This window comes from Rhea americana, unplaced genomic scaffold (genome assembly GCF_003343005.1).
Source record: "Rhea americana isolate MKP2758 unplaced genomic scaffold, rheAme1 scaffold_311, whole genome shotgun sequence".
Lineage (NCBI taxonomy): Eukaryota > Metazoa > Chordata > Aves > Rheiformes > Rheidae > Rhea > Rhea americana.
The window spans coordinates 667,192-693,324 of NW_028186437.1; the positions used below are offsets into that span (position 1 = coordinate 667,192).

At 37.8% G+C, this 26,133-nt stretch overlaps 1 protein-coding gene across 1 annotated transcript in view; it reads left to right on the forward strand.

Annotated features, from left to right (window-relative positions):
• The first annotated feature begins 6 nt into the window (after positions 1-6).
• ZCCHC14 (zinc finger CCHC-type containing 14) overlaps positions 7-26,133 on the forward strand; it is a 57,412-nt gene continuing 31,285 nt past the window's right edge. The window contains exons 1-2 of the mRNA XM_085310148.1: positions 7-559; positions 14,013-14,136. Coding sequence (XP_085166274.1) covers positions 410-559; positions 14,013-14,136 — 274 coding nt within the window. The 5' untranslated portion in view covers positions 7-409. The remainder of the gene's footprint in view (positions 560-14,012; positions 14,137-26,133) is intronic.

The window sequence follows — 26,133 nt, forward strand, 5'->3', positions numbered from 1 at the left end:
GGAGAAGCGGTGCCCGCGGCTGCAGCGGGACGGCGTGTACCGCTGGTTCTCCGAGCTGCCCTCGCCGCAGCGCGTGGAGTTCCTCTGCGGCCTCCTGGACCTCTGCATCCCGCTGGAGCTGCGCTTCCTGGGCGCCTGCCTGGAGGACCTGGCCCGCAAGGACTACCACTCCCTGCGCGACTCGGAGATCAAGGCCAACAACCCCGCCGACCTGGGCAGCCTCACCAACCTGACGGACGAGGTGGTGCGCAGCAAACTTCTGGTGTCGCTGGCCCTGCTGGGCTCGGCGCACCGGGAGGCGGCCGGGGTCCTCTTCCGCACCCTCACTCACATCGATTCCGTCATCAACAACTACGGGCTGCAGCTCAACGAGGGCCGCACGGGGGATGAGTTCCTCCTGCTCTTCACCATGGCATCCAACCACCCTGCGTTCAGCTTCCACCAGAAGCAGGTGCTGAGGCAAGAGCTTACCCAAATCCAGAACATCATGGCCAGCTCCAGCAAGAACCCCGGCGCCTCCACCCTCAACACCATGGCAACCTACCCCGGGTGCCACAAGGTGGGTACCCGCACTGCTGCGGGGCGCTCGCTGCCCGCTGCCTTCACTGCTGTTYTAAACCTTTCTTCTTGCCTTTAGCACCAGCCTTCCGGTAGGTAGTAGATGGCAGCCTAAGAGTCTGGTGGAGATCAGTTGCTTGGTCGATGGGTTTGGTGAACTGGGGGTGAAAAGAGGGGATGGGCAGAGTTTTCGAGGACTCATGCCGTTTAATGAGAGGATGTTCCCAAGGTGATCAACAGGCAGCAGTATAATCCTTAACTGCTTTGTTCCTGGTTACACTTCTGCTGAGGGGGCTGTTTTACTAGTTGCATGGCAGACTAGTGATTTAGTAGGGGAAGCAAGCATGTAACATCTCTAGAAATGGGAGTAAGCACCCATTTAAAAGTCTTTCCTTGGAAGAAGTCGGAAGAGAGGATCAGCTTTGGAAGTAGCTGTCCAGTGGCAAAGACATCTTGGTGAGTCTGGGTCCTGTTTAGACAAATATGATGGCAAAGGTTGTCACTTTCTGATCCTAAACTTAATTTAAAGAAATGTTTATGGCTCTCCGTCCTGAATGTCTCTGATATTGACCTTGGTGCCATTGGTTCACCATCATTAACTTGCAGTTTGTTCATTCTACTGCAAGCAATTAAGCTAGACAGTAACATTTTAAGATGTGCTGTTAGTAATGAGATGTGTTACTGACTGTTTAAGTGCTCTTAGGCTGCTGCAAATTATGGAGTTAAATCATTGCCTTGACTGAATTTAACTAGCTTTAAACTTCAAAATAAGTACCAACTAAGTGGATTTATCACTTGATCAGTTGACAGGCGGTATTTTTTTAGGATGCACTGACTCAGTCAGCAAATTTCCGTGAAGGGATGTTACCCATCTTCTGTTGGGAAAGATGGTGTATACCTAAAAGCTAAGAACAACCCTATATTGGAATAGTATCCTAAATAAAGCTGTTGCTGCGGGCTCAGAAGAGATTCCATTGAAGGTAAGCATTAAATCTAACTGAGSCAGAAGTCAGAAGCTTAGTCTTCCCTTAAATATATATCTACTTAAAATTTTGTTTCTTTGGACAGCTGCTTTAATTTTAAAATTTGGTTGAGTATTACTAAGCCTATTCTCTTTCCATCTTTCCTTGCTATGCCTTTAAACCCTGCTTGTTCCTGGCATTTTATTTCGAAAGGAAAAAYAGACTCCAGGGAAGGCTCTTTCTTAAATTTAAATCTATGTGGAAAAAAGGATAGATGGAAAGAATACTTGAAAGTAGATGTATAATATAACAACAGAAGGCGCTTCCTAGCAGATACTTAACTACTTGTAACTTTCCTTACACAAAAGATGTATGGACCCTGACCTTTGAAAGGAAAGATTGTAAATCATTCATGAGTTTTCACAAAATAAGTAGCAAAGAAGGTAATTACCCAGAGATGAATACCTTTTAGAGCATACTTTCATAGCCTCACAAATAGTGCACATGTTTTATGTAGCTGAAAAAGTCTGGCACTATTTAAGTCGTTCTAAGATGGATGGAGAATCCATTCTTCCATTTTTTCTGCCAGCAGTAAATTGTACAGTACAGTCACTTGATCATTGTTATTTTTCTTCTGAACACACTGAAGGGCTATCTTTAAGAAAAAAAAAGTCTTACAGTTTTCTTAGAAATTGGCTTTGAAGAATACTGATAGCTAAGTACACATTAGTGGCAAGGGAAGGAAAAAAGTGTTATTTTACTTTCTTTATCTTTTGAATTTGCATTTTGTTTGTGAACAGATGCAAATTTTCTGTTTTTAAAATTATTAAACCATTTAGATGCTGACAGCTGGCTAATTTTGCTACTTTTAGAATAAGAAGTTGGCTTAAAACAAGGATTGGATGAAGCAAATGGAAAAAACAATGTCTTGCTCCATTCAGCCTTGTTTAAATATGTGCAAATAAATTCCAATACTGTGGATTTAGATCTTGTGATGTTACCAAGTTATGTTGTGACAATATTTGTGTTGTAACATCACCTAGAAAAACCAATGCAGATGTCCAGAGAACGTGAGCTGCATTGGGCTGCTGCCTGCCAAAAGTCCTGTGCTCTTAGCTGTCTTCGGAAATTGGAGGAGAATTTCTTCCCCAAAGCCAGCACTTTCTCATCGCTCTTGCTGCTTTACTACAGCTTGAGCTACACTGAGCTGGTACTTGAAGTCAGCACTCTGTGTTAAATTGCATGAATGCTGCACCTAAATTTTCAAGCATTCTTTGAGCTCATCTTCTGGAAATGAGCTGGAGAGATGGTCACCATTTGAGGTCCTGAGAAACTCTGAGAAGCTAGAATGGAGTGGATGTGTAATRACATGCGAATGGGGAGCTTGTTGTAAACAAAGGTAGTTATCCTTCAGTGTTTCCCTTGTGCTGGGTGTGGGAATGGGGCTAACACTTGCATGATTACTTGATTTTCTATATAACTTGGGACATGTTAAAATTCCTTACAGTTCACATTTAACATATTTATTCAGAGATGAAAAAAAAATAGTAGTCAGGTGTCTGGTTTGCTTTGCAGGGACAAATATCTCTGTGCTCCTTCTGCTTGTCAATCCTATTAAAATGTGGCCCAACTTTCATGTTAGCTATTTTTTTTTCCGAAGGGTTGGAGTTTGCAGTCCTCTTGCTTTCTCCCAAACTTGAGTTTCAAAACTTACACTATTTCTTTTGGAGAGATTTTGCTGTATAATAGTCAACAGTGTGAACAATTGATACAAAATTACTACAAGAATTACATGATTCCTCAGATTGCTTTAGGGGATGCAAAGGGCTTTAAAGTTGGTTAGCGATACAAACTAATTTTTGCCATTGCCTTTTACTGCCTACTGCRTTTGCTGACTACAGGAAGGTTCCCAGCAGCTTGCATAACTTTTTGCTTTAAGTTTTGCATTTTGAGGTAATTCTTAGACTATGTGAATCTGAACTATCCAGGAGAAGATAGCTGTGGCTAGTTTCAAGTATGTCAGTAATTATTAGATTCATGGTTTCTATATGTTAGGACACAATTAAGTTTTTTTCTGAAGTAGGGAAAACTACCCTCCCCAAAACAGACTACTGCTTCAGTCTCTATAAAGATGATTATTTCTGCCTCTTTTTCTGTATTTTTTAATGCTTTTGAATGATGTGAATGCTTGCATGACTGAGTTGTGGATTCTTCAARCTTTTTTGCTTGTAGACGTAAGATTTAATAAGGTTTTTATGGTTTATAAAAATTGGAATAGTGCAAATTGTCCTCAAATTAAGCCGAGATACACATTGCCATTTAAAACTTTTGTTCCTGGGATTAACCATAACAAATAGRTTATTTTTTAACTGAAAATGATCCAGCCGACAGTTTTCAAGCCATTTTTGCCTCTTAAGATGACTTTATTCAGCTGTCTGTTACTACTTTTGCCACAAAGGAGTCTGAGAATGGTGTTCTCATTAACGCTTAGAACCCAGCATCTTGAAAGCTTTTTTCTGTGCCTTGTGTATAGTGTGATGCTTAGAATTGCAAGCTGCTGCTCTCATATTGTAGAGGAGGTGAAGCTAGATACGAGGAGGAGGGAGTACACATGAAAACCAGTAGCCAAATGCTTCCTGCTATGCATGTACGTGACTAGGTGCTTTGATATGCAAATTGCCACTGCTGAAATCGGGAGGGAAATGCATCTCAAAACAGATACCTCTCCCAACATCCTGAGCCACCCATTCAGACTTCTGTTATGTTCATCTTGTGATGATAGGTCTTTAACTGTGGATGAAAGTGTAAAGTTTTTATTCACTCATGTTTTTGGGGCTGTAGTGATGCTGTCTATACAGAAGCTTTTAAGCTTGTATCTGTATTTTATATAATGACATAAAAGATGCCCAAGCTAACCTRCACCTATTGAATACTGGAACTCATCTAGTCACATGAATCTCTGCATGTGCTAGTGTTTCCTGTCAAGAAGTCTAGTATCAGTAACACCGAAGACCTACCCTGGACCAGAGAAGTTATTCATGWTTCTGTTGCTTTGTATTTCTTAGAGCTGTTTCACCTACTCTTCATCTTCCACAAAAGCAGTGAAGTAAGATAATGTTTTGGCTTGTTATCACCTGCTCTGCTAACTGACTTGTGATAGGAGTTCTTGCTGACTTCAGTGGAGTTTAGTGCAATGATATGGTTGTGGCCTAATCTGTAGAAGCAGGGTAATAAATAGAAGATCTGACTATAGTTTGGAACTGAGAAGTAAGTCAGTGACACTGTAGTTGTGGCTGTTTTCAGGTTGATATCTTGTGAATGGGAACAAGGGCTGTTGCCCAGTCAGCTTCCAAAATCTGCATCAATGTTTATTTCAGGCTTATAGCATAAGATGCTATTTTTCACCCGTGCTAATTCCATAGGCTCATCTAAAATTTAGAAATAACTGCTAAAGACTATCAGGAGCCATGTGGAGCTGATGGTATGAGGGGTCCATTTCAAATACCTTCAGTGCTGTTTTTTTTTTACATTATTTGGTTCAGATGATTGAAATTACTCCTCAGAAGTGTTTGCACAGATTTTTTTTTAATTTATGGAGTAATGAGCTGCAAACAAAAGTATTACTTGGTAGGTCCTTGCAGTCCTCACAGAGGATGTGATTTAGCTATTAAATGATGCATGCCACGTGCCTGTATGGTTTTTATGCTAGCTTTGCAGGGGCAGAATAAATTTTTAGCCTCCTAATCAACATATATTTTGTTGCTGTAGTAGCTTACCATGTTATTGGCAATTAGTTGTTTGTTCACTGATACCAGTAGATCCATCCAGGAACAAGAGAAGTTGTTGCTATCTGAGGAGTGATCTTATTTTTAAAAACACATGAAACTCAACCTCAGGAGCTAGGAGTAGGTCTTTTAGCTTCCAGTTGGTGGCATATGCCTATTCTTGCATGTCCTTTGAGTATTCTACAWACTGGAGACCACATGGATTACACATACCTATTGACATTCCAATTTAGAAATCTGAGGCTTCTAGTTCTGACTATAATTTTGCTGATATTCTTRTTTTGACTGACTCAGATAAAATGGTTTGGCCTTGAACATGTAAAATTTTYACAAGTATGAGTTTAACGTGTAAGGGAATTGTCAAAAAGGATAATGGTCTCTTGTATTAACAGTATTACCGCTAAATTCAATTTGCCTAATCATATACAGTTACATGATAAACTTGATTTTAAGAACTTGAATTAGTTTMCTTGGAAAATAGACTGTACATCCAAACATCAGGGACAGAACAGCCAAAAAACTTTCTGTTGAGCTAATAATGATGCTCTTTTTTCCGTGAACTGTTTTCCCAATTTTTGCACAGGCTGAATGAAGTTTTGTCTTAGGAGTGTGTTCTACTTCATTTTTAATTTACTCTAGCGCTTTTTCACTCGTTACCTAGTAATTGTCAATTAAGCAAAACTGAAGTAGACYTCCTATGTTCTGGAGTAAAAGCACTTATTGTAAGGTGTACATTTTGAACCGTACCAGACTATAAACTGATTTAATCAATGTGCAAGCTGTGTGTAGCTCAAAGCAGAGCCAGCAGTAGGTAACCACACCTAACAAGCATTCCAGCATGTAACTTGAAAAGTTTTGAACAGCAGGCATCCTTGTTGGGAAGTATTTAACCATTTGGTTAGGAGTTTGTTCTTAAAAATGATTTGAATTACTTAAACTGAGATCCTGTGATCCTTTAGCTGAAAAATAGATACAGGCACTGCCTTTTCTGACAGGATATTCTGGTTCTTCTATGGGCTTAGGGCTGCAGTACTTGTAATACTTCTCTTAAATGTGCACTAGTAAAAAGGCATGTGCAGTCATCTATATTTATATGCTGTAGTGTGTATTTTAGTATTTGCTTTTGAGGATATTTCCCCCCTTAAAACAAAGGAAATAGATATGTTATTCCCAGTAATATAGGTAAACTTTCTGTGAAGACAATTTTATTGTGGAAATGCTGGATCTAATTTGAGTGTCAGTGAGATCCATTGTCTCCTTTAAAATAGGAGAATTTGATTTTGCTCTCTGGTAAAAGAATTGGAGGCAACAAGTTGAATTGAAACTGTTTTCCCTATTCAGAGTAGAAAAGAGTATTAAATCTAGCAAAGAGATGTTGATATGGTCCAGATCTGTATTTCTCATGAATGAGTTTTATACCAAGCAAACCTCTAATTTCCTTGCTCTTGCCTTGTGCTAAAATATAATTCATTTCTCTAGTCCCATTGCTATCATTAACCAAGAAAAAGCATTTGAGGGGATAAACTTTTTAACAGTTGTGCTGATTGGTATAGGGTTGCAGTATTTTTGTAGCAAGCTGAAGTGATCCAGAAATAATAGGATCAATTACTTAAGCGTGAGATCTTAATTTTAATTAAAGACCTGCCATGTCATGGTGGTAAATAGTAACAGTGAATATTTTTCATGTATATTATGAATTATTTTCCATTGTCTTATTTTTCCACTGTAAGTAGTTTAGTTGCACTCTATTTAAGTGGATACTGAGGGGAGAGGAAGGAAGAGAGAAATGATATGATTCAGTGAGTTTGTGACTTGTCAAATTACTTCCATCAGCCTTCTTAATTTGTAAATTGTTGCTGAAGAGACTGGAGTGGCCGTGAAACGCTGTACCAGGGGAAGGATATAGTTTTCTGTATAGTTTTCTGGTTGCTTGGATTATACTTCAGCATATTTTAGAATTGCCTTTTGTGATTATGCTTTCACCTCCCAAACCTGTATATGGCCCATGTTGTGGCAATTTCTGACCTATATACTGGCAACATAAGTACAATAGCTCTGAAGTCAACCAAATAGTAACATTTTAAAAGCAGAAGGGAGGATGTCAGGCGGACAGGGACAAACTCTTTTCAGTTGTGCCCTGTGACAGGACAAGAGGCAACGGGCAGGAACTGAAGCACRGGAAGTTCTGCCTGAACGTGAGCGGGAATTTCTTCCCTGTGAGAGTGACAGAGCACTGGMMCAGGTTGCCCAGAGAGGCTGTGGAGTCTCCTTCTCTGGAGATATTCAAGGCCCACCTGGATGCAACCCTGTCTAAYGTGCTCTAGGTGACCCTGCTGAGCAGGGAGGTTGGACTAGATGATCTCCAGAGGTCYCTTCTGACCTTGCTGATTCTATGGTTAGAAGACTTCTATAGCAGATAGAGCCCTGTTACACTTTGAATTCTTTTGGCAAGTTTAAGATACTTTTTCCCCCTGCTCTGGYCTATGCTTTCAGTTTTTAGTAACATACTGGTGAAGAATCAGGTGAAGAATCAGGGATGTGTACATCTGTTCTGGGGATGTAGAGTGGTCTCTCTCTCAGGGTCCTAGCTGTAAACAGCTGTGTGCCTGCTTTATTTTGAGGTGTTTAATGATTGATTTGTAAGATTCAAATTTGATCTATCTTTTACTTTGAAAGAAAAAAATATACTTTCTTGTATTTYGTTTTTGAAGTAGGCTTGAAGCACCAGAAGTTTAGAATAAGAGCCTTGAATTAGCAGAGCACGAGTGAACTGGTTACACTTGCATCCTGTCCAGCAGTAAACTATCATAAACCGTGGAAGATCCCATAGACGAAACGGGTTGCTGGCATGTTGCTTATTGTATTAATACTTTTTCAGTTGCTTTTTATGAAGAGTTTTCCCCTTAGATTTCAGACTTTAACTCTCAWTGCATCTTTTCAGAAGAAAATCCCACATGTTCTGCCCGTCTGGCAATCTCATATAGTTAGCTATTGGAGATTGTCTAATGACAGCAACAAACATTGCACTAGCTAATGTTGAGCTCTGAATCTTATCTTTGCACAATGCATTTTCATTTGTTTTGCATGAAGGGTGAGTGCACATCTCTGAACTACAGTTGCCAGGTGTCTTAAAATGCTCCTTTTTGACTATTTGTCTTTAAAGACATTCAAACACATAGCATAATGAAATTAAAGTCCAGTTACTGTACTGTAGGTTTACATTCCTAATATTAAAGTATTCATAATTCTTATTTAGGTGAAGCATTTTTAGTGGAATTGACTTGATCTGTTACATACAATTTAGGCTTTTTTGGTCTGTCTGGTCTACGAAATTTATAATATAGCCTTGTAGCAGGTGTGTGATTATCTTGTGGTATTTAAGTACTGCATGCCTCATTTCATTCCAGYAATAGTGTCTCACAGGACAAAAGCATCCATCCAATCTATTATCTCCTTTCACTGTGAATTACCTCTTTACTCTTTTGCATTCAAAGCTGTGGGTTTTTTTGTTTTTTGTTTTTACCAACTTCCTGTCAGTACACAGACCCTTTGTAGCATAGAAATATGAGCATTCCTAACTTGATTGCACCTGGTGCTTGCCACATTTTTCATCGATGTTGACTGTTGGAACTGCAGATTTCTAGGACAAAGTAAACACTGCAACAAAACAGCTAAACACATGTAAATTCAAGCATTGAGCACTATTGTTAACTTTGCTAAGTATGTGAAAAGTTGAGTGTGTTTATAAGCATTCCTTAAACATCCTTGTTGAAGATCAGTAAGGCCCCAAATCTGCAAAAGGAGTAGTCCTTCTGATTTTTAGTTCTTGTAGGAGTACAGTCAGGTGCTTGCATATGTAAGTAAATGCAGAACTGGTGCCTGAGGCTATGGTTTCACAAGCAGTTGGCAGATCTAATGGCTTGCTGCTACGAAGAGGAAGACCTTGCTCAGTCCTGTTTTTCCTGGCTTTGCAGTCTCACTACCTTTAGGGTGTCRATCCTTGCGCTGCTTGCTCTCCTTTCTGGCTCAGGCTTGGCCTACTGAACAGTCTCAGGCATCAGTGACTGACATCTGACTGTTAGTAATTCAGCTTTTTCAAATGATTTGGGAGCCTGAGCCCCCTACCTGTGTTGGGAAATAGTATCTTATCCACCTAAACCTGCAGGACTGTATCCTCACTTTCAGGCTTATGCTGCAGCAGTTTTGCAAACAGTGTTGCACTGTGTTGAAGACCTCGATGTTAACCTCAAAATAAGCTGCTATTAATACTTACTAATATGAAACTAACAGGATTGAATGGAGGTGATTGTTTCTTTCCAGACTTGAGTATTCCTGTTCCCTGGTTTCCTTATAAGTTACCTGTATCAGCTTTAAATGGGGGTCAGTATATGACTATGTAAAGCCTTTCTGAAAGGAGACTTCCAAGGCAAGTGTTAGCAGAAGCTTTCCTGGTATTTCCTAGGCCATTTTTGAAATCTGAATATCCTGTGAGAAGTTTTTCATGAATAATCATTTGAAGATGTGTTCCTGTGTTTGGCTCCTAGTTGCTGCTATAGTACTTCATTTAAATTACTTTCTTTGCTTTTTTACTTTGTTCACTTTTTTTTGTGTGATGTATGATCTAATTTTATACCCAATGTTTTATCCCAGTTGAAATATTTTGAGAGCAAGTTCTTCCCTCAGATCCTATATGTGTTGTTTTCTTAAATTATAAGTCATGTTACRTATTAGTAGGCTATGTTGATTTGTTAGTATTGGCTCCATTTCAAACTAAGTCAGCAAATACTTTGCTATTAAACCATCAGTTTTCTGTGTTCTGGTTGTTCTTCAAAGGAACACATAATTGCTGTTTTAGTAAAATTCTTATGTTTGACTTTTATGAATCCTGTTATTCTTATGAAAGACTTGAATGCAGTAGGTCAACTGTTAGGCATTGTCCCTGGGGAACATAGTCAACAGTTACTGAATTTGGCTCCATAGATTTACCACTCCCCATACTCACTTCAGCCATCTCTGCACTGGTGAGAATCCTAGACCAGTCGTTACAACTCTTTGAGCTGTTCTTGTAATGGCTTTGGACAATGTTTTCTGTGAGAAATCCAAAATTGTAGAACAAATACAATTTTGATAGTGTCTGAATTTTTGTATCTGCATGAACTGATTTTATTTTCAGTATAAGAATGACTGCTATTTTACCCTGAAATTGAAGAGACAAGCTAGCTTTTGGTCTGGAAAATCAGAAGTTTATCAGTGAGCCGGGTGCTTTGCTGTGGGGAAAGAGGGCACAACACTAAAGTTGGGTAAAAATGGTTTAAGAATTACTTCTGTGCCAATTTATTCTGAGTGTTGAATCTCCTAGAGTCACAGAATAAGCCTGCAGGCCACCTTGATAAGAAAATTTGTGAATAATCTAATGAAACCTTGGATGAGTACAGCAGATGGTTTTTCTTCTTCCTATCCCACTACAAAATGCAATATTAAAGACAGGATTAGGTACAGTGAAGACTCTTTGTATTGCTTTATCTCGGTCGGATTACTGTTTTACTTGATTAGTCTTCATGGACTGGTTATACTGATAGTCTCAAAAATAATTTCGTTGGAAGTCTAAAGTCTTGTATTCACATGTCTGGTGTTCTAACCGCTTAAACCCTGAATTATTTGTGAGTTCCTCTGCATTTATAAAATGTCAGTCCTGTGGTTTGTTATGGAATGTAGCCTGAATATTTAATCATGTCTTATCCACCTTTACCTTCAGCTCTTGCCACTTGAGAAAACAGGCATTTAAAACAGTTCTTGAACAGCAGATTCTTACTCTTTAATGGCATCCTGGCTTTCTCCAGAGATACAGATCTATTGTTATAGATCCTAAAAGGTCCAAAGCAGTTTGACTGCTGCTTCTGAAAATGTGAATCTCATTGAAATGCCCTGGTTGTTTAGAGGCTAGTGATTCAGCACATCTTTACAGAAGGTCTTAATGGTACTCTAAGTATATTATGGATGTTTAGAGCAGAGTCTGTTCCTAGTTATTAGAAGTCCTCTACTTTGTTTTTTTTAAGTACTTTGCCCCGAGTCCAAACTGGTGATGACATTGGTGTTCAGATAYGGTGAGCCATTCCTTCTAGAGTTAACTTAACTCAGAGCTGAATTATCCACAGATTAGCTTGATCAAGTCCTTCCTGAGCATCTCTTAAGCTTTTATCAATGTTTCTCCCAACCTTCTCAGAWCAGTAATCTTTACAGTTCATCATTTATGTGATACTGTTCCTGTGTGTTTCACTTGGCTTCTGATTTAAAAAGTGGCTGTTATTTAYTTGGAAATAACTTTGATTTGCAAGACTTTTTTATTATAACTTCATTTTTCCTAAACAAATGCAAGCCTTTACACTGTTGGTATGTTTAAATTGCTGGGAAAAGTTATTTAAAATCTGGAACAAAACTTAAGGCAGACATAGACTGGTTATAACACCGTTTAGCTCACTAAAGGCAGTGCTCCATTTGGAAGTAATCAGAGCGTTGTGATTGTTTAAGCCAAACTGAAACTGCTCTGCTTTGATGTGAGAGGGAATCAGATAGTATGGGAGCTCAGTCCGTCAAGGCATATGGGCTAAATTAATCTTTAGCAAATACATAAATCTTTATGGAAATGATTGGAGGCTATGTATAAACACAATCTAAATTTTAAATTGCATGCAATGTTTATTGTAAGAGTAGTGGGGTGGGGAGAGAGCAGGGAATAAAAGATAGGCATATATTGTAATAGCAAATGCTTGATATTTAGAGAGTTTCTGAAACCATGTGGCTCTAGTCTTACTCAGCTTCCAGTATTAGTGCAAGTATTTTATATTTGCTGATTGTTCCAGATATTCAGAACCTGGTGGTTTAAGGTGACATAGTCTCGCCTAGATCTAATTTTCTAGCTTTCTCTGTTACTTAGTTGTTCCAAGTTCTTCCYTTGCCAGCAGGATGGTGGTGTCATTGCTAAGTCCTCTGGAACTTCCTCTCAGCAGCAATCCACTGGAGCGAGAGTTTATTCAGCTCCAGGAAAGACAGTGTGAAATAAGCTCTTTGGTGAAGACTGTCTTTGGCAGGGAGATTTAATCCCTGCCTTCCTTCCCTGCTGCCCCCTCCTCCCCAGCTTAAAGTTTAATTGCTAAACTTTTAAATGAAAGCTTGATAATAAATTGTTCTTATTGTTGAAAAACAACTCTTACGGAAGATTTATACAAATAAACTTTATTCAAATAGTAGACTAACAGTGCTGAAAAGGACAACAGGTATTTGTAATCTTGCTTTTTCCTGATACTCATCTTTCTGGGTTGATCTGCACATATAAACTTGTTTATGAATGCAAGTGTGCTAAGTCATTCACCTGTGCTACTGCCTTAAGCCATGTGTATATGAATATATAAAAGTCAGTCTTAAAATGAAGTTTACAATGGATAATTGCATAGGAGTAGGAAGGTACTATTTTTAACTTGCATTGTGCTGCTTTGTATCAATATGTAAGGCTTAATGATATGATGAGGAAAGCATTGTTTTAAGTGTAAATTGTCCTTCCACCTCGTGGCACTGTCTCAAGTAATCAGCGTGAGCCTTGTATGCTGCAGGAAACGCTAATCTCCAGTACTAGCTACCGTGAGTAAAAGATAGCTTTTGTTATGTCAAGCTAATATTTTCTTCTGAGACTTGTGAAACGCTAAAATCCATGTTAAGTTATAGTTACAGCTCTACATACTGAGATTTCAGTTAATTCCAAATGTGGTGATTGAAATTCAAGTAATGCATTAGTTAGTGTGGGCACTTTTGTTGGTCTTAACTACCCCTTTAGAGTGCTTTTTCCTCTTTCAGATACTTAAACCCTTCTGTTTGTACTGCTAATGTGACTGTTCATCCACTTCTGCTTCTCATTACCTAGAAAACAAGAGAGTAATTGCCTTGCTTATGAAGCAGGCATTGAATGTTATACTACAAGTAATAGATCTTTTTGTGTTGCTATATAATTGTGAATGCTCCTGTGGACAGCAGCTAAAGTAGCCAGTTCTGCTTTTTCTTAYGATTTATGCTTGTTTCTGTAGCTTTAAGTAATGGTGAAAATATGTTTCTAATGCTAAGTGCAGTTTAGAAGGTACATATTAGTCCATGAAATCTGTTTTGATGATGCAGCCTACTGTTTGGGCAATTCTTAGGGTGTAATTTTTTATTGAAATATGATCTTGATAGCAGGCTTTCAAATAGCAAAAACAAGATCTTTTTTTTCTCTATATTAGAATTCATTCCATGTAGAAGTACTTCTTAGCGTCTTCAGTTTACATCTGTACAGGTAGATGACATAATATTAAAATGTTATTTTTCCAGAGTCCTTTTTTCCATAATTTTGTTGTTTGAAAGTTAACTATGGTATGGAGAGGTTAACTGTCTTGCAATATGTCTACAATTGACTGCTGTGAGACTATTGTTTAAAAAAGAATTACRCTTTAAGTGGCTTTATAGATTATCTTGGCTAATCTAGATTTGTGTGGAGCTGCTGACTAAAACAATTTCCCTGAAATGTTACTTCTGGAATATCAATAGCAACACCACTTGGTTTTAAAAGAAGCATGTGTGTCTACTAATTGCTTTCAAAGTGGTGGTCTTTATTCTGGAGGAAGGTGCAACTTTCTAGCATTATCTCAGTGTGCTATATTGCTTTTTGTGTTCTTCTTTCCAGGTCGCTCCAAGGTCTGAGACCCCCATAAACAGCGTCAGTAAYAGTTTGGAAAATGTACTACATACGTCAACACATTCCATTGAAGAGTCATTACCCAAGAGACCTTCGGGGAAACACTCCAAAGGTGTGTCCCTTTTTACATTCTTCCAGTGGGGGAAAGAAATAGTGTCTATACCAATTAACACTGTTTTTAATCATGAATGGAGACTGGAATTTTGCCGCTTTACTATTGGGTTGGATTGAGCAAGGACAATCATAGAAGGGTTTTTGTAGAAAGTGTTTGTTATCAGTGAAATATCAATGAAAAATGTTCAACAAGGGATAAGTGTGAGTATTCTGTTGGGAAAAGAAGCAAGAAAATTTTTGGAGTTTAAATACTAACTAAGCTTGGATCAAATATCTTCTCAAAGAATGAGTATTGGTTCTTGGCAACACTCAATCTCTCATTCTTATAGTAGCAGTTTATTATCTTGTGTAGAGCATACTGTAGTGAGTATTGCTGTTTTGGTGAGAGATGATGACAGTTAAAGCATCTAAGTTTCCGCACTCTTCCACTTCTCTCTTGGTTTCCAAGAATGTGCAACTGAGAAATTGAGGGAAGAGGAGGAATGGAGGATAGGGGAGAGTTTCATTTTGGCACACATGCACAATGTTTCTAACCCCCAAAATTGATTGTTGATCCAAAGCAAGTCTTTATTTTTTTTATATGAAGATTTCCTCATATAATGTTTCTTTGAATACGTTAAACACTTATGGTCATTTTTTAACCTAAGTGTTTTACCATTCATAATCATAGCCTAGAATGTGAAAATGAAATGCATACTTACCAACTTAAGTCATTAAGTTCAGTTTTTAGCCAGGTCAGGATGCAATGTATCATTACAAAAAAAAAAAATGGTCTTGAACTGTGAGCGGCTATTTGTATAGAATGGCTTTTGTGAACTCTTCACAGGGTTAATAAAAACAGTGCTATATGGCCACAGTGATGCAGGTGAAATATTCTGTCACATCAGGAGAACTAGTATTTTTGCCTTTGAATGCCACTTTAAAAATGTTGTCATTTAACCATATAAATCAGAGGAGAGGATGCTGTGGAACTGGCTTTGGAGTTCTGTTTCTCTGCCCACTATGCAGCATAACCTTGTATAACTATGTTTCAGTTTAACTATCTGCAAACAAATACAGTTTAATACCACTTAAATTGTGATCTGTAATTTCAAAGCACAACTTCACTGCTTGTGAAAGAGGAATTGATACAGACTGGAAATGGTTAAACATCCCAAGGAAATGTTCTTAGCTTGCCTCCACTGGACCTCCTTTTCCGTGACATACCCAASTATAATCCCAATAGCTGTAAGTAGCAATAATTTTTTTTACAGCAGAGTAGTGCTGTAAGTAGCTATTTCTCCAGCTGTAAAAGCTATCAGGATAGAAGAAAATGCAATACTAAGCAGAAGCATGGCTAGGTTTGTGGCTTTCATCTGATAAAAATAGGACAGGGTTCAACACTTTTCATTCGTACTCAGTGATTGCTGTTCCAGTACCTGAATATATGCCAGGATTAGTCATGGTACACTGTGAAGATTTATTATGTTCTTCTCTGATCTGTTTTCCCTTCTAAAATACCTGCTTAGTTTTCAGAAAATGTAGCTTTTTAATTTGTAGATTGCCTTAGYGATAGTTGGTAAAAGGAGCTGTAGAAAAACACAGCAGTTTTTACTAACTGATGTTCTGCCTTCTGGTTCACCAGAAGTAAAAATTGCTTTGGAATTCTCCTTACTCTGTGAAGATCTGTATGGTAGGGAGTTTTTCCTCTTAAGGCTAGAGAGTGTAGCTGAAGATCATTTGCCAGCCTGGGGCTGTCGTTGCACTTCTACAGACCTCAAATTCTCTGAGCAAACAGGCATGTCTCTTATTTTAGCAGATTCTGCTAAGAATACAGCAACTTAACTTATCTTACAGTATATGAAATKCAAAGTCACATGAATAGGGGGTAGATGGATTGCTTGACTTGTGTAGTTAGTGTGATGATGGTATTTTTTAGTGAGTTCTGTTCCAGGTACCTTGAGGGCAGAATTTCTTTTGTGGTCAGAACTGAGCGAGCTGTTGAAGTTCATCCTCATCCCAACAGTAGTAGTACAGCTGGACTGTCTCAGTTGAAAGGTTGTATTTGRAATACAAGTGAGACATATTACTAAAGGTAAAATATTCTTTGTGTTTGTTTGGAKTACAGGCCAAGTTCATATTAATCCATTGAATGGTTTTAATCCTGCTTTGTAGAAATTTCAGTGACATAACATACTCTATACATGGTTAGTCAATAGGCTTATAGTAGATTTGGACCTGAAAGTTACCAGGGGCTGTCTTCTCTCTAATCCACCCTTTGAATCTAGCTTTTAGCATAAAATACATCATATTTCTAGATGGAGAAATAGACAGGAAAAGTTGTGGAATATACTGCTGAATATTTAACTGTGTTGGAAGTCTTTGTATGTGCTTGTTTGCATGATTAAGTGATTAACTGGAAACATTYGTACATGCTTCATCTAGAGACTTGTGAAATGTGTATTTTCTGGATAACTAGACTGTTCTATCTGCATAGATATTGCTACATTTTTGCCTTAGGAAGCAAATACATAAAAAGGAGCRTTAGTTTGAAGAGTACATAAGCCTTTCCTTTCATCCCAGGTAACTGCAGGAACATTGGTAGGCATTGGTGTGCTCGATTCATGCTGTAAAGCCCAAGTTATTGTGAGCAGTGACCAGCTGGGATGCTGTGGTTAAGCTCCCCATCTCGTGGTTACTGACAGTCATATGATTATTTAGCAGAATTAACTGATTTCTGTATGCCAATCATTGTCTTAGCTAAAGCTATTTTTCTGCATGCATCATTGGTCAAGCAAGGCGAGATAGACACTTCTGTATAGAGAGTCTGTTTTATTTGGAGTTAATAMATTTAAAGTAGACGTTTGTTTCATATCTTGGAGTTGTGATAYGAGGAAGATCCCATATCTCTAGACATAAGCTTGTGCAGGTATCTGTGTTTATCTGAACTTCTCTTTTGTAAAATAAAGTTCAAAGATTCAGGCTATGCTGGTGTATTAAAAATGTGGATGACATTGACATGTAAGGATGTAGTTCTTCCCTGATGTTGTCTGGCCATAATTTGCAGTAGTATATATTGTACTTTTCACAAATGTGTAATTTGTATGATCAGTAACTTAGGATCACTCAAATGTATTTTCACAGCTGTGGTGAATATTTTAACTGGAGATAACTTTGGGAATTAGTCTTTCCCTTCACAGGGACTTGTTATGTTACACTTGTAAGCTGCAGGCGGGTTTATTTACAGATTTTAAGGTGTTGGCAGATATCACTGGTCAAGGAGAACTGAGGCATATATGGACAGATTCTTGTGTTGCATGTGATTCAAATTCCAGCAGTAATGCTACATCTTTGTTACACTTTTTTTTTTACTGTTTCTAGAGTGCAGTAAGGTTTTAACTATGTTTTTAACATTGAGCCAAACACAGCAATGAAATTTATGAAGGTTGGGGGATCTGTTGCATACTGGGCTGAGTCAAGTGCCATAGTGTTGTCCTCCTTGTCCTAAGCTTTTTTATAAGAATTAGATGGCACAAGCATAACTACAGAAGGTATCAATGCCTGAATGGTTGATTAAAGTGTCAGAGATGAAACTTTATGCTTGTAATTTGGTTTGCCTGATAGGCATATAATTTCAGTGGCAGTGCAAGTGTGCAGAGCTGGTCCTTTTTTTAGGCAGGTATCCATTTTGGAGCGCAGTGCTGACTAATCTTACTTGGAGGAACCTGATAAAGGCACCAGGGCTTGTTGTCTTAATTTTAGAGTTTACACAGCCTGCAGACATTCTATTTAATATCTGCTAGTTAATGCCTTTTTTCAGATAGATGGGGGTTTTATCCTTCATTGATGTAAGTTAAGTTAAAAACTACTTACTATGCGCTTTGGTTTGCAGATTTTTTTGCATACTTTCAGCCCTTTAAACTTGAAAGGTTGAAGTAGATTCTTTCCAGAATGCGTTCCCTCGAAGGTATTGTTTTGTCAGTCACTGCCTAACTATTGCATATATCCTGTTGCTTTCAGRATGTTTCCCATACTACATGTTGGGTCGGAATTGGGCCCAGCTTTTGTTGTTCTTTCTTTGCTCTGCTTTTTACATRCCTTAAGATTAGCAAGGTGTTCTGAGGTTAAGGGAACTATGGTACAGCCCCTGGAAAAACTGTGTCAGGCAATCTTTGCTCGGTTTGCAATCTCAAGATAAAGGCTTAATATTCTACAGTTTCTGGAGAGCTACCTGCAGAACCTTTTCCCGGGAGCAAGTGACGCAGGTGATTAAAGGAGGTCACAAGTTTTTTTTGTTTGTTGGTTTTTTGTTTTCCTTTTTAAAAAAGCTAAATTGTATTAGCTAGCAACTTCTGTTCTGCAGGCAATCCTGAGCTGGTAGCTAGGGGAAATTYGCTATGCCCCAAGATCCAGAATGAGCCATTTGACTCAAGTGAAGTTCCATTCACAGAACTAATTTGTAACAAGCTTGTGGATATAGAGGTATTCTGAGCTTCTCTGGTAGTTCTCAAAAGAGTATAGTTATGTTAATCAAATCTTAATAATAAATTCAGCTTATTTTGTAAAAAGTTTWAAAAGATACAGGAATATCTCATATGCTAGAGATGTTATTAATTACTCTTATTGTAATGTTCCAAAGAGAATGATTCAGCTGGTAGGTGGATAACACTACAGGCAAGTAGTACTATTACTCTGCATATGACATTTTTTAGCAATGTATTAAACATGGTCATTGACCACAGCATATTTTCCAAAAGCACAGTGGAATAAAGTACACTAGACCAGATGTTGAAGTACAGAACAAAAGAATCTTTATTATAAATGTGGTATAAGTTGCAAAATATGACAATATTATTTCTTATAATACAGAGTAAAATTTTGATTTGTTACAGCCCTGTTCTAAATTTTCTGTAGTGGAGGTTTTGTTATAGTTTGAGATGCAYATTACTGTTATGAGGCTTTGCAGGTGTTGCTACAACTGTTTTCTTCTGTAAACAGTCGTGAAGTTGGYTTTCTCCATGGGATAGGCTTTATTTTCTGGGAGGTGACAAGACTCCCCTACTCTTGCCTTCTGTACATTTAAATTCTTTCCTTCACTGTTACCACACAGAACCTCAGTCTTCTCCAAGCCAGTCTGACTTCGAGTGAAGCAACTGGTGCAATCTGATCCTTTATAGAGTGTGAAGCTGAATCACAATTCTTGCAACACGTGCATCTAATAAGTACAAACTACTTTTTGCAGGTGGAGAAGTAAAACTTCTAGATGTAAAATGAATGTAGTATACTTTATTCTACAATCTGAACTCCATTTAGTACTTTTGAGCACCATAAAACTTGCTTAATTTAAATGTTTGCTATTTTTGCACCTATAAGTTGAGGCTTTGCAGAATCTGTGTCCCAGGCTCGAATAAACATGTGCATGACTTAAAGGATAAAAGGAACCGCAATTGATGGGCATGATGAAAAACAAATTTTAGAGAAAATACATCTCATTAATGTATTGATTTAATATTGGATTAATATGAGGATGTAAAGTATATCSTTGCTCATAGTAATCCTGTTGACCTCGGGTGGAAAACGAGTTCCAGATAGGTTAAACAGATTATTCCAAAGCTTGTTACATGTAACATAAAGTTGTTTCCTTAAAACAGATTGCAGAAATTTAAACTGTTCTTATTTTGYTACTTTATTTTATTTAGGCAAAATGTATTTATATGGTCTTCTATTTACTGTTTTTCCCCCTCCCACTTCCTTGTATCATCATTTTTCTACAAGAAGCTAGATTGCAGGAGCTTTCTTAGTTAATGGCAATCAACAGTGTTTTTCCTCCAGAAATGTTTGATGCCAAATCTGAATGGGGAGAGGAGGATGTGCATGGAGGGGGAAGATAACTCTGAAATGCTTTTGGTTTGGGGTCCAGACTTGGCAGTGCCTTGTGTTCTGCATGAATTTAATAGCTGKATTATTCTGTTTTTAAGTAAATACATCTTCTCCAACAATACTAGGTCAACCATGGTTGGCCTAAATATTTCTTTAAGCCCTGTCCTATAGTCCTTCAGAAAAAAATCTCCCTTTACCAACTATATGTAATTTTTCAGCTGTTTGTATGTATTTTTGTTCATTTTATCTCTGGAGTAAACTTCAGATAAATCTTAGATCACACAGAAGGCATTGAATTCCAGACTTACTGTCTCCAATATAGTAGTTTTTATGAGTATCAAGTATTTAGAGTTAATTCTGGCAGTCAAATCTGAGAATTAGTGGACTTAAATATTTTGATACTGCATAGTCCCCCCCCACACACACCTTTGCTTGGAGACTATTGTATATTAAGAAACTTCTTGAAGCCTATGTACTGCATAAATCATGTGGCTTGRTTTTCTATAGTTGATGTTGGAGTTCAGCTAAGTTTGGAGGTTTCACTTTGGAATAAAGGAAATTATGGTGCTTTTTTCCTTTCTAAAAGTTAAAAGAATATTACATTTCATCTCAAGTTTTTGCTGATTGTGCAGTTGTACCTGCTGTCATGCAGGCAAGAGTATATGTCCATTTTATGCCATCAAAGCCAGAGGCTGAGTAACTCACCCCTTAGCTGTTTCAGGGCTGAGATTAGAATTACAAACTCCTAATGCTGCACTTGGACTCTGGCAAATATACAATGTTATGTAGTGCTGTGGATTAACCTGTTAACTTTTGTACTCAAGATTGGAGTAAGTATCTATTTGTCATCCTTGTTGCTTCCCTTTCTACATAAGTTTTTTTCAGGAGGAATCTGGGATTGGAATGGCAAGATATAAGGGGGGGAAGAGGGGAGAGGAGCCTAAGAAGTCCACCGTAAAGAGCATAGAGACAACAGCACACTTTTATAAGAAACCTCTATTCTTTAACATTAACCAGCCCAGTCGCAGTTCCCATTCATTCATGGAAGAAAGCATTACTTCTGAATTGGTGTGAGGGATTTTGAAGTTTTTTTTCCTAACTCCTTTGAGGTATGAACAAAAAGACCCCTGTAATCTAACATTTATTTTAGACTGTTCCAGACACTTAAGGATCATTTTTATAGGAAGAATTGTAACTGTTACTTTTGRTGGAAATTTGACTTACTGCAGCAATCTTCAAGATTAAAAATTGTAATTTTTAAAAGTAATTTTAAAAGTGTAATTTTTAAAGTAGACTGCTCTAAACACGAAGCCTTTAAACTCCCTTCAGCCCAGGAAAGATTAAAGTGCAAGTGTAGCATGGATAATTCATCCCTGATAAGTTTAATCTAACCACCAATAGTAGCAGTGAGGCTAACATCAAATGCAGTCTTTTATATGGCTAATTTGCATGAAAGCCAGTGTAGCCTCATTTTTGCTGCTTTTGTTGCCCATACTAACTGAATTAAAAGCTAGGGTTAATGCATTTATTCCGTGCAATAATTGTCTTTGCCCTCTTGCACAAACACTTTAAGATACTTCCTACCAAAGTCTAATTCATGGCATGGATTCATTCACTGAGAAGTCCTTTATGTTGCACCAACAGCAGTTACATGAAAAGGCTAAAAGGTCTWCCTCTTGGCTGCAAGCTGCAGTTGAGTGCCTCACTTGAAAGTCATGCTGTCTATATTTAAGTGTTTCTTGTTTAAGTTTGCATTACAGGACACTAATGCAGATTTCCTATAAGCAATTCTAACTGTGTATATATGCAGTATGCCTTGTTTGTGTATTCATCTAAAATAACACATATATCAAGCATACTTTTAGGGCACTGTCATCTTGAATCTTCTGAATGTTTTTTTCTTTAATCTTTTTTTTTGGTATTTTGCTTGTTTTTCTGAAAATGGTGATCAAATCACTATACTTTATCCTTTGAATCTGACTAAATTCCTTGAAATGTGACAGAGGCGTTACRAGTTGCTTTATTTAATGTTGTGTCTGGATGGAAGATACCTATCCATGCTCCTATCAAGAGGAGAGTTAAGAATAGCTCAGCCCTTTCCCATTTTTTGTCTGCCCAACCACTCATTGTGTGTGTCTTTTTTTTGGTGACCTAGAGGCAGCATGTTTGCATGGTTGACAGTCACTGGGGATGCTGGACTGAATGTGGATCCTGCAGAAGTTAATGCAATGCATAAGAGGAGGGTTTCTTGCAATGTTGGCTATGCCTGGGGCGTGAAGGTAGCTAGTTATGTGCATATCTTCAGGGAATGTATGRAAAAATTGAAAAAAATTAATGTGAACATTGTAGTTATGAGAAAAATAGTATTGCTGTAGACATAGGGAATAGGGCAGAAGGCGGCTATAGTCCTTGTAGAAAAGGAGAAATGCAAGAAGTTCATGGGAAATAAGGCTTTATTTTGCTTCTCTCCAAACAATCTAGCTTTTATTTATTCTTAAGGTGTGTAAAGACTTGTTCTGGATTTGTGTACTGAGCAATATAACTGAATTCTTAAAGTTCAGATGATGACCAACTTCTACTAAAGCAGAGTTTGCCAATGAAGGACTTGATCTTGGGCACTGAAGCCCTTTCAGTGGAAGCTAGAAGATACCAGTGCTTATAAAGAACATAAAATTCAGCTAACTTGGGAAATAATTCCAAGTGTAGCTTGCTGGTAAATTAAATAGTGCCAAAGAATTACCTTACCATATGTGTTCTTCAGACAGATCCCTGATCTTAGATACTAACAGTGTAGTTATCTGTATCTAAGAGCAGATGTTAAGCTAATATTTAATACTATTTGCATTTTTCTATAGCTCCTTAGAGGAGGCAACACCTATGATAYAGGGCATGTACATCACTAGAAGAACTCTTGTTTTGCAATTGTCAGCCAAATCATGTCCGTGAAACTCTGCAAATGCCTGCTATGGAACATTGATTAGTTATGCAGATTAAATCAATGACCATTCCAGCCACAGCTAGGGAAGCAATAGCATGACCTTTTGCTAGTAATGGAAACAACATAAGAGACTTCAGCTTTTAATTAAAGTTGCAACAAATGGGCAAAAGCAGGTTTTTCTTAAATCTTTAGGTAATGGCTTGATGAAGGGGTTCTTCTGAAATTCAGCAGAGTCAGAAAAGAATCAGTGTGAAAACTTTGCCCTGTCTAAATGTTAGAACTAACACTTAACCTATAGTTACACTGAATATTCTTATAAAAACTTGGAGGTGGGAGAGGATTTTGAACTTCAAAACTTACTGTAAGGTGGAAAATACATCACGGAAGACTTAAAGAGAAAGTGAAGGTGAACATTACTGCTGATTCTTGTCTCCTGGCAATGCCAGCTGCAACCTGATGGCAAATAGCTCACTGGAACCAGACTCTTCTGAGGACTGAGCATAGGACGTGTGAAATGTTCAGAAGGGCTTGGCTGTTCGTTGCGTTTCTTTAAGACTTAGCACTGTTTAATGTCTGGCCTTGTCTGTTTGAACTTACATGTTCCACTGTCATCTTAAAAAGAAGAATAATAGTTTGAAATAAATAGCTTGCTTATCCTATCTTAGTTTACTTTTTTCTGGAACTAAATTGAACAAAGAATTGTCACTTTAGGGAGAAAAATAGTAATGATTCACTTTTAACCTTGAAAACCATAATCTGAGACCATTTTTTTTTGCTTACTGTCACCAGTACAATCATGTCTGAATAGCAGCTCTCTTGCTGCATACAGAGTGCTCAAGTGTAGCTGGTTAGTTGGTAGGTGTGGATGCTCTTCCCCTCTTTTCAGTTCATTGTTAAATCTCCCTGTTTTCCAAATAGATTTCTCATCTTCATTTGCATTTAAGTTTAGATCGGTTCTTTTCTCCAAAACATGCCTTACGGAGGATAACAGGCTTTGAAAAATGTAACCACTTTAGCAACAAGTAGCTGGAATTTTTATGGCTATTTGCTTATATCAGCTAGAAAATTCTTCATACTTAACAAATTATGAGTCTAGATCTAGAAACTGTAAATAAGATGGTTTCTTATTTATCTTTTGATGTCATCATTGTGGCTTTTCTCTGCAGACATGGGAGGCAGATGCTCTTCAAAAGAATCTGAGACTCCTGCAGGCAAAAGAGACCAGATACTCTGGGTCTTGAGATAACATTACAGAAGCTGGCGGTACTGGGAATTGGAAACAATAAATTCTGGTTTCAAGTAGAGGAGTAAGTTGCAGGAGGAGATGCATTATCTTTAGTACAGAGCATTGACATGACATATTGGTCTGATTTGAAAACGAGGAGGTGGGTGGAGAGGAAAGATGAGAACATTTCACAAAAAAGCTGTTTACTTTGCCAGCAATTTTCTTTGCTTCCCTTGCTATTACTGCAAATATTTCTCTACTCTGCTTTCCCTTCTTTCTAATCCTAAATTGACCTTATTTTGTAAATGACAACACTTTATTTCCATGGAAGYGATCATGGTTTCTCACATTCAATATTTGACATAAGGAACAGATGGACTGCAAAGAAGAAACAACTAATGTAATAATACTCTACACTAGTGAGAGAGACCCTTTGCAAATCGTAGCTCATAAATTTAACTAAAGGACGTGCAGTTAAGAGGGGAGGAAATTGGCTGTGTTTTTTAAACAGAGTTCTCTTGTACTCTGACTACCAGCTGATGCCAGCCTTGGGATTCATAGGTCAGAAAACAGTGGGTGTTTTTCAGACCGCAGATTCAAACTCAGGAGTTGGTGCCTCAGGACCTTTGAGGATCACTGTACAAGAGCTAGCAATTCATGTGTTCCAGATATGGTTTTGCTAGTGATTTACTGTAGAATCTTGTTTATATATCCATGAAATTAGGTTAATTCTTGTTGCACATCAGGGCCAACTTAGTGTTTGTATAGCTTCCTGGGAAAAAAACACTGGGCTTTAGGTCCAGATGTTTGGGATTTTTTTAACAGGTGGCCAGAAAGGTTCTCTGAACACATTTTTTTAGATGGAGAAAAGCTCCTCACCTTTGTTTTGCTTAAGTATTTAAATATTCCTTTATTAGAAGTTAAATATACCCAAACCTGCTCAAATCTAGTTATGCTGATCTTAACATTTCATTCGTTACTGATAGAATCATAATGAAGTAAGAATAAAGTGAAAACAATCAAAACAGCAAATTCTGTGTTAATTCATTTGTACTGGATTTCTTTAAAGAAAGTTGGATTTTTTTTGTTTAATGCAGTTTTGGAAAAACTATCTGTTGATGAAAATACCAGTTGAGAGCTGATATTTTGAGGACTAGGTTGAGATTTGACAGCTATATTGGGTAATGAAAGTCTCTAGAGTTGTTCATGGGTTGATACTAAACAATGACTTGAGAACAAAATCTCATTTTGGAATTGCGGATATTGCAAATCAGAACTTTCAGGAGTCGTATTATCCTGATCCTGTATTTAGCAGGTTATCTTGCACTTTTCTTAAGCATTTGGTGGTAGCACTGTCAGATGTGTTCCTGCAGTGGAGGAATTGTCGCTCTATTCCATGTGGTAGATCTGTTAATGTGTGTCAGAATAGGAAAAGAGACAAATAGTCATCTTTAGCTTTGTTGAGATGCTTTGTCAGATGTCTCATTTCATATTCTTTTGCTCTTTTACATTGGAAAATCCCAGGTTGTCATTATGCAAGACAATGATTTTGATTAAAGTTAATTTTATTTCTCGGGTGCAAAAAAGTTCTAAGTTAGAAGGTTAATGTTTCCTTTTCTTTCTGATTTGTTCTTTTATCTCCTGGAAAAGAGCAACAGCYGTACTGCATTACTTCACTGCCTGGAGTGGATGCATTTCATCAGTGTATGGTGCACATGCTATTTTTAACAGTAACTCAAAGGGGTAGCCCTGCTAAAGTTACATCATTGATATACCCAGCTGAAAGGAAATGGCATAAAACACCGTAGAAGATTATTGTGTTTTCTGCTTCTGTGGATGAATTATTCAATGTGTATCATTCAAGCAGAGACAGAGTTGGACCATTTATCTTGCAAAGCATTCAGACTTTGATTTCTTGTAACTGGTCCTGTGGAAGTGTAATAAGTGAATTTTGTGTAAAGAAAACATAGTAT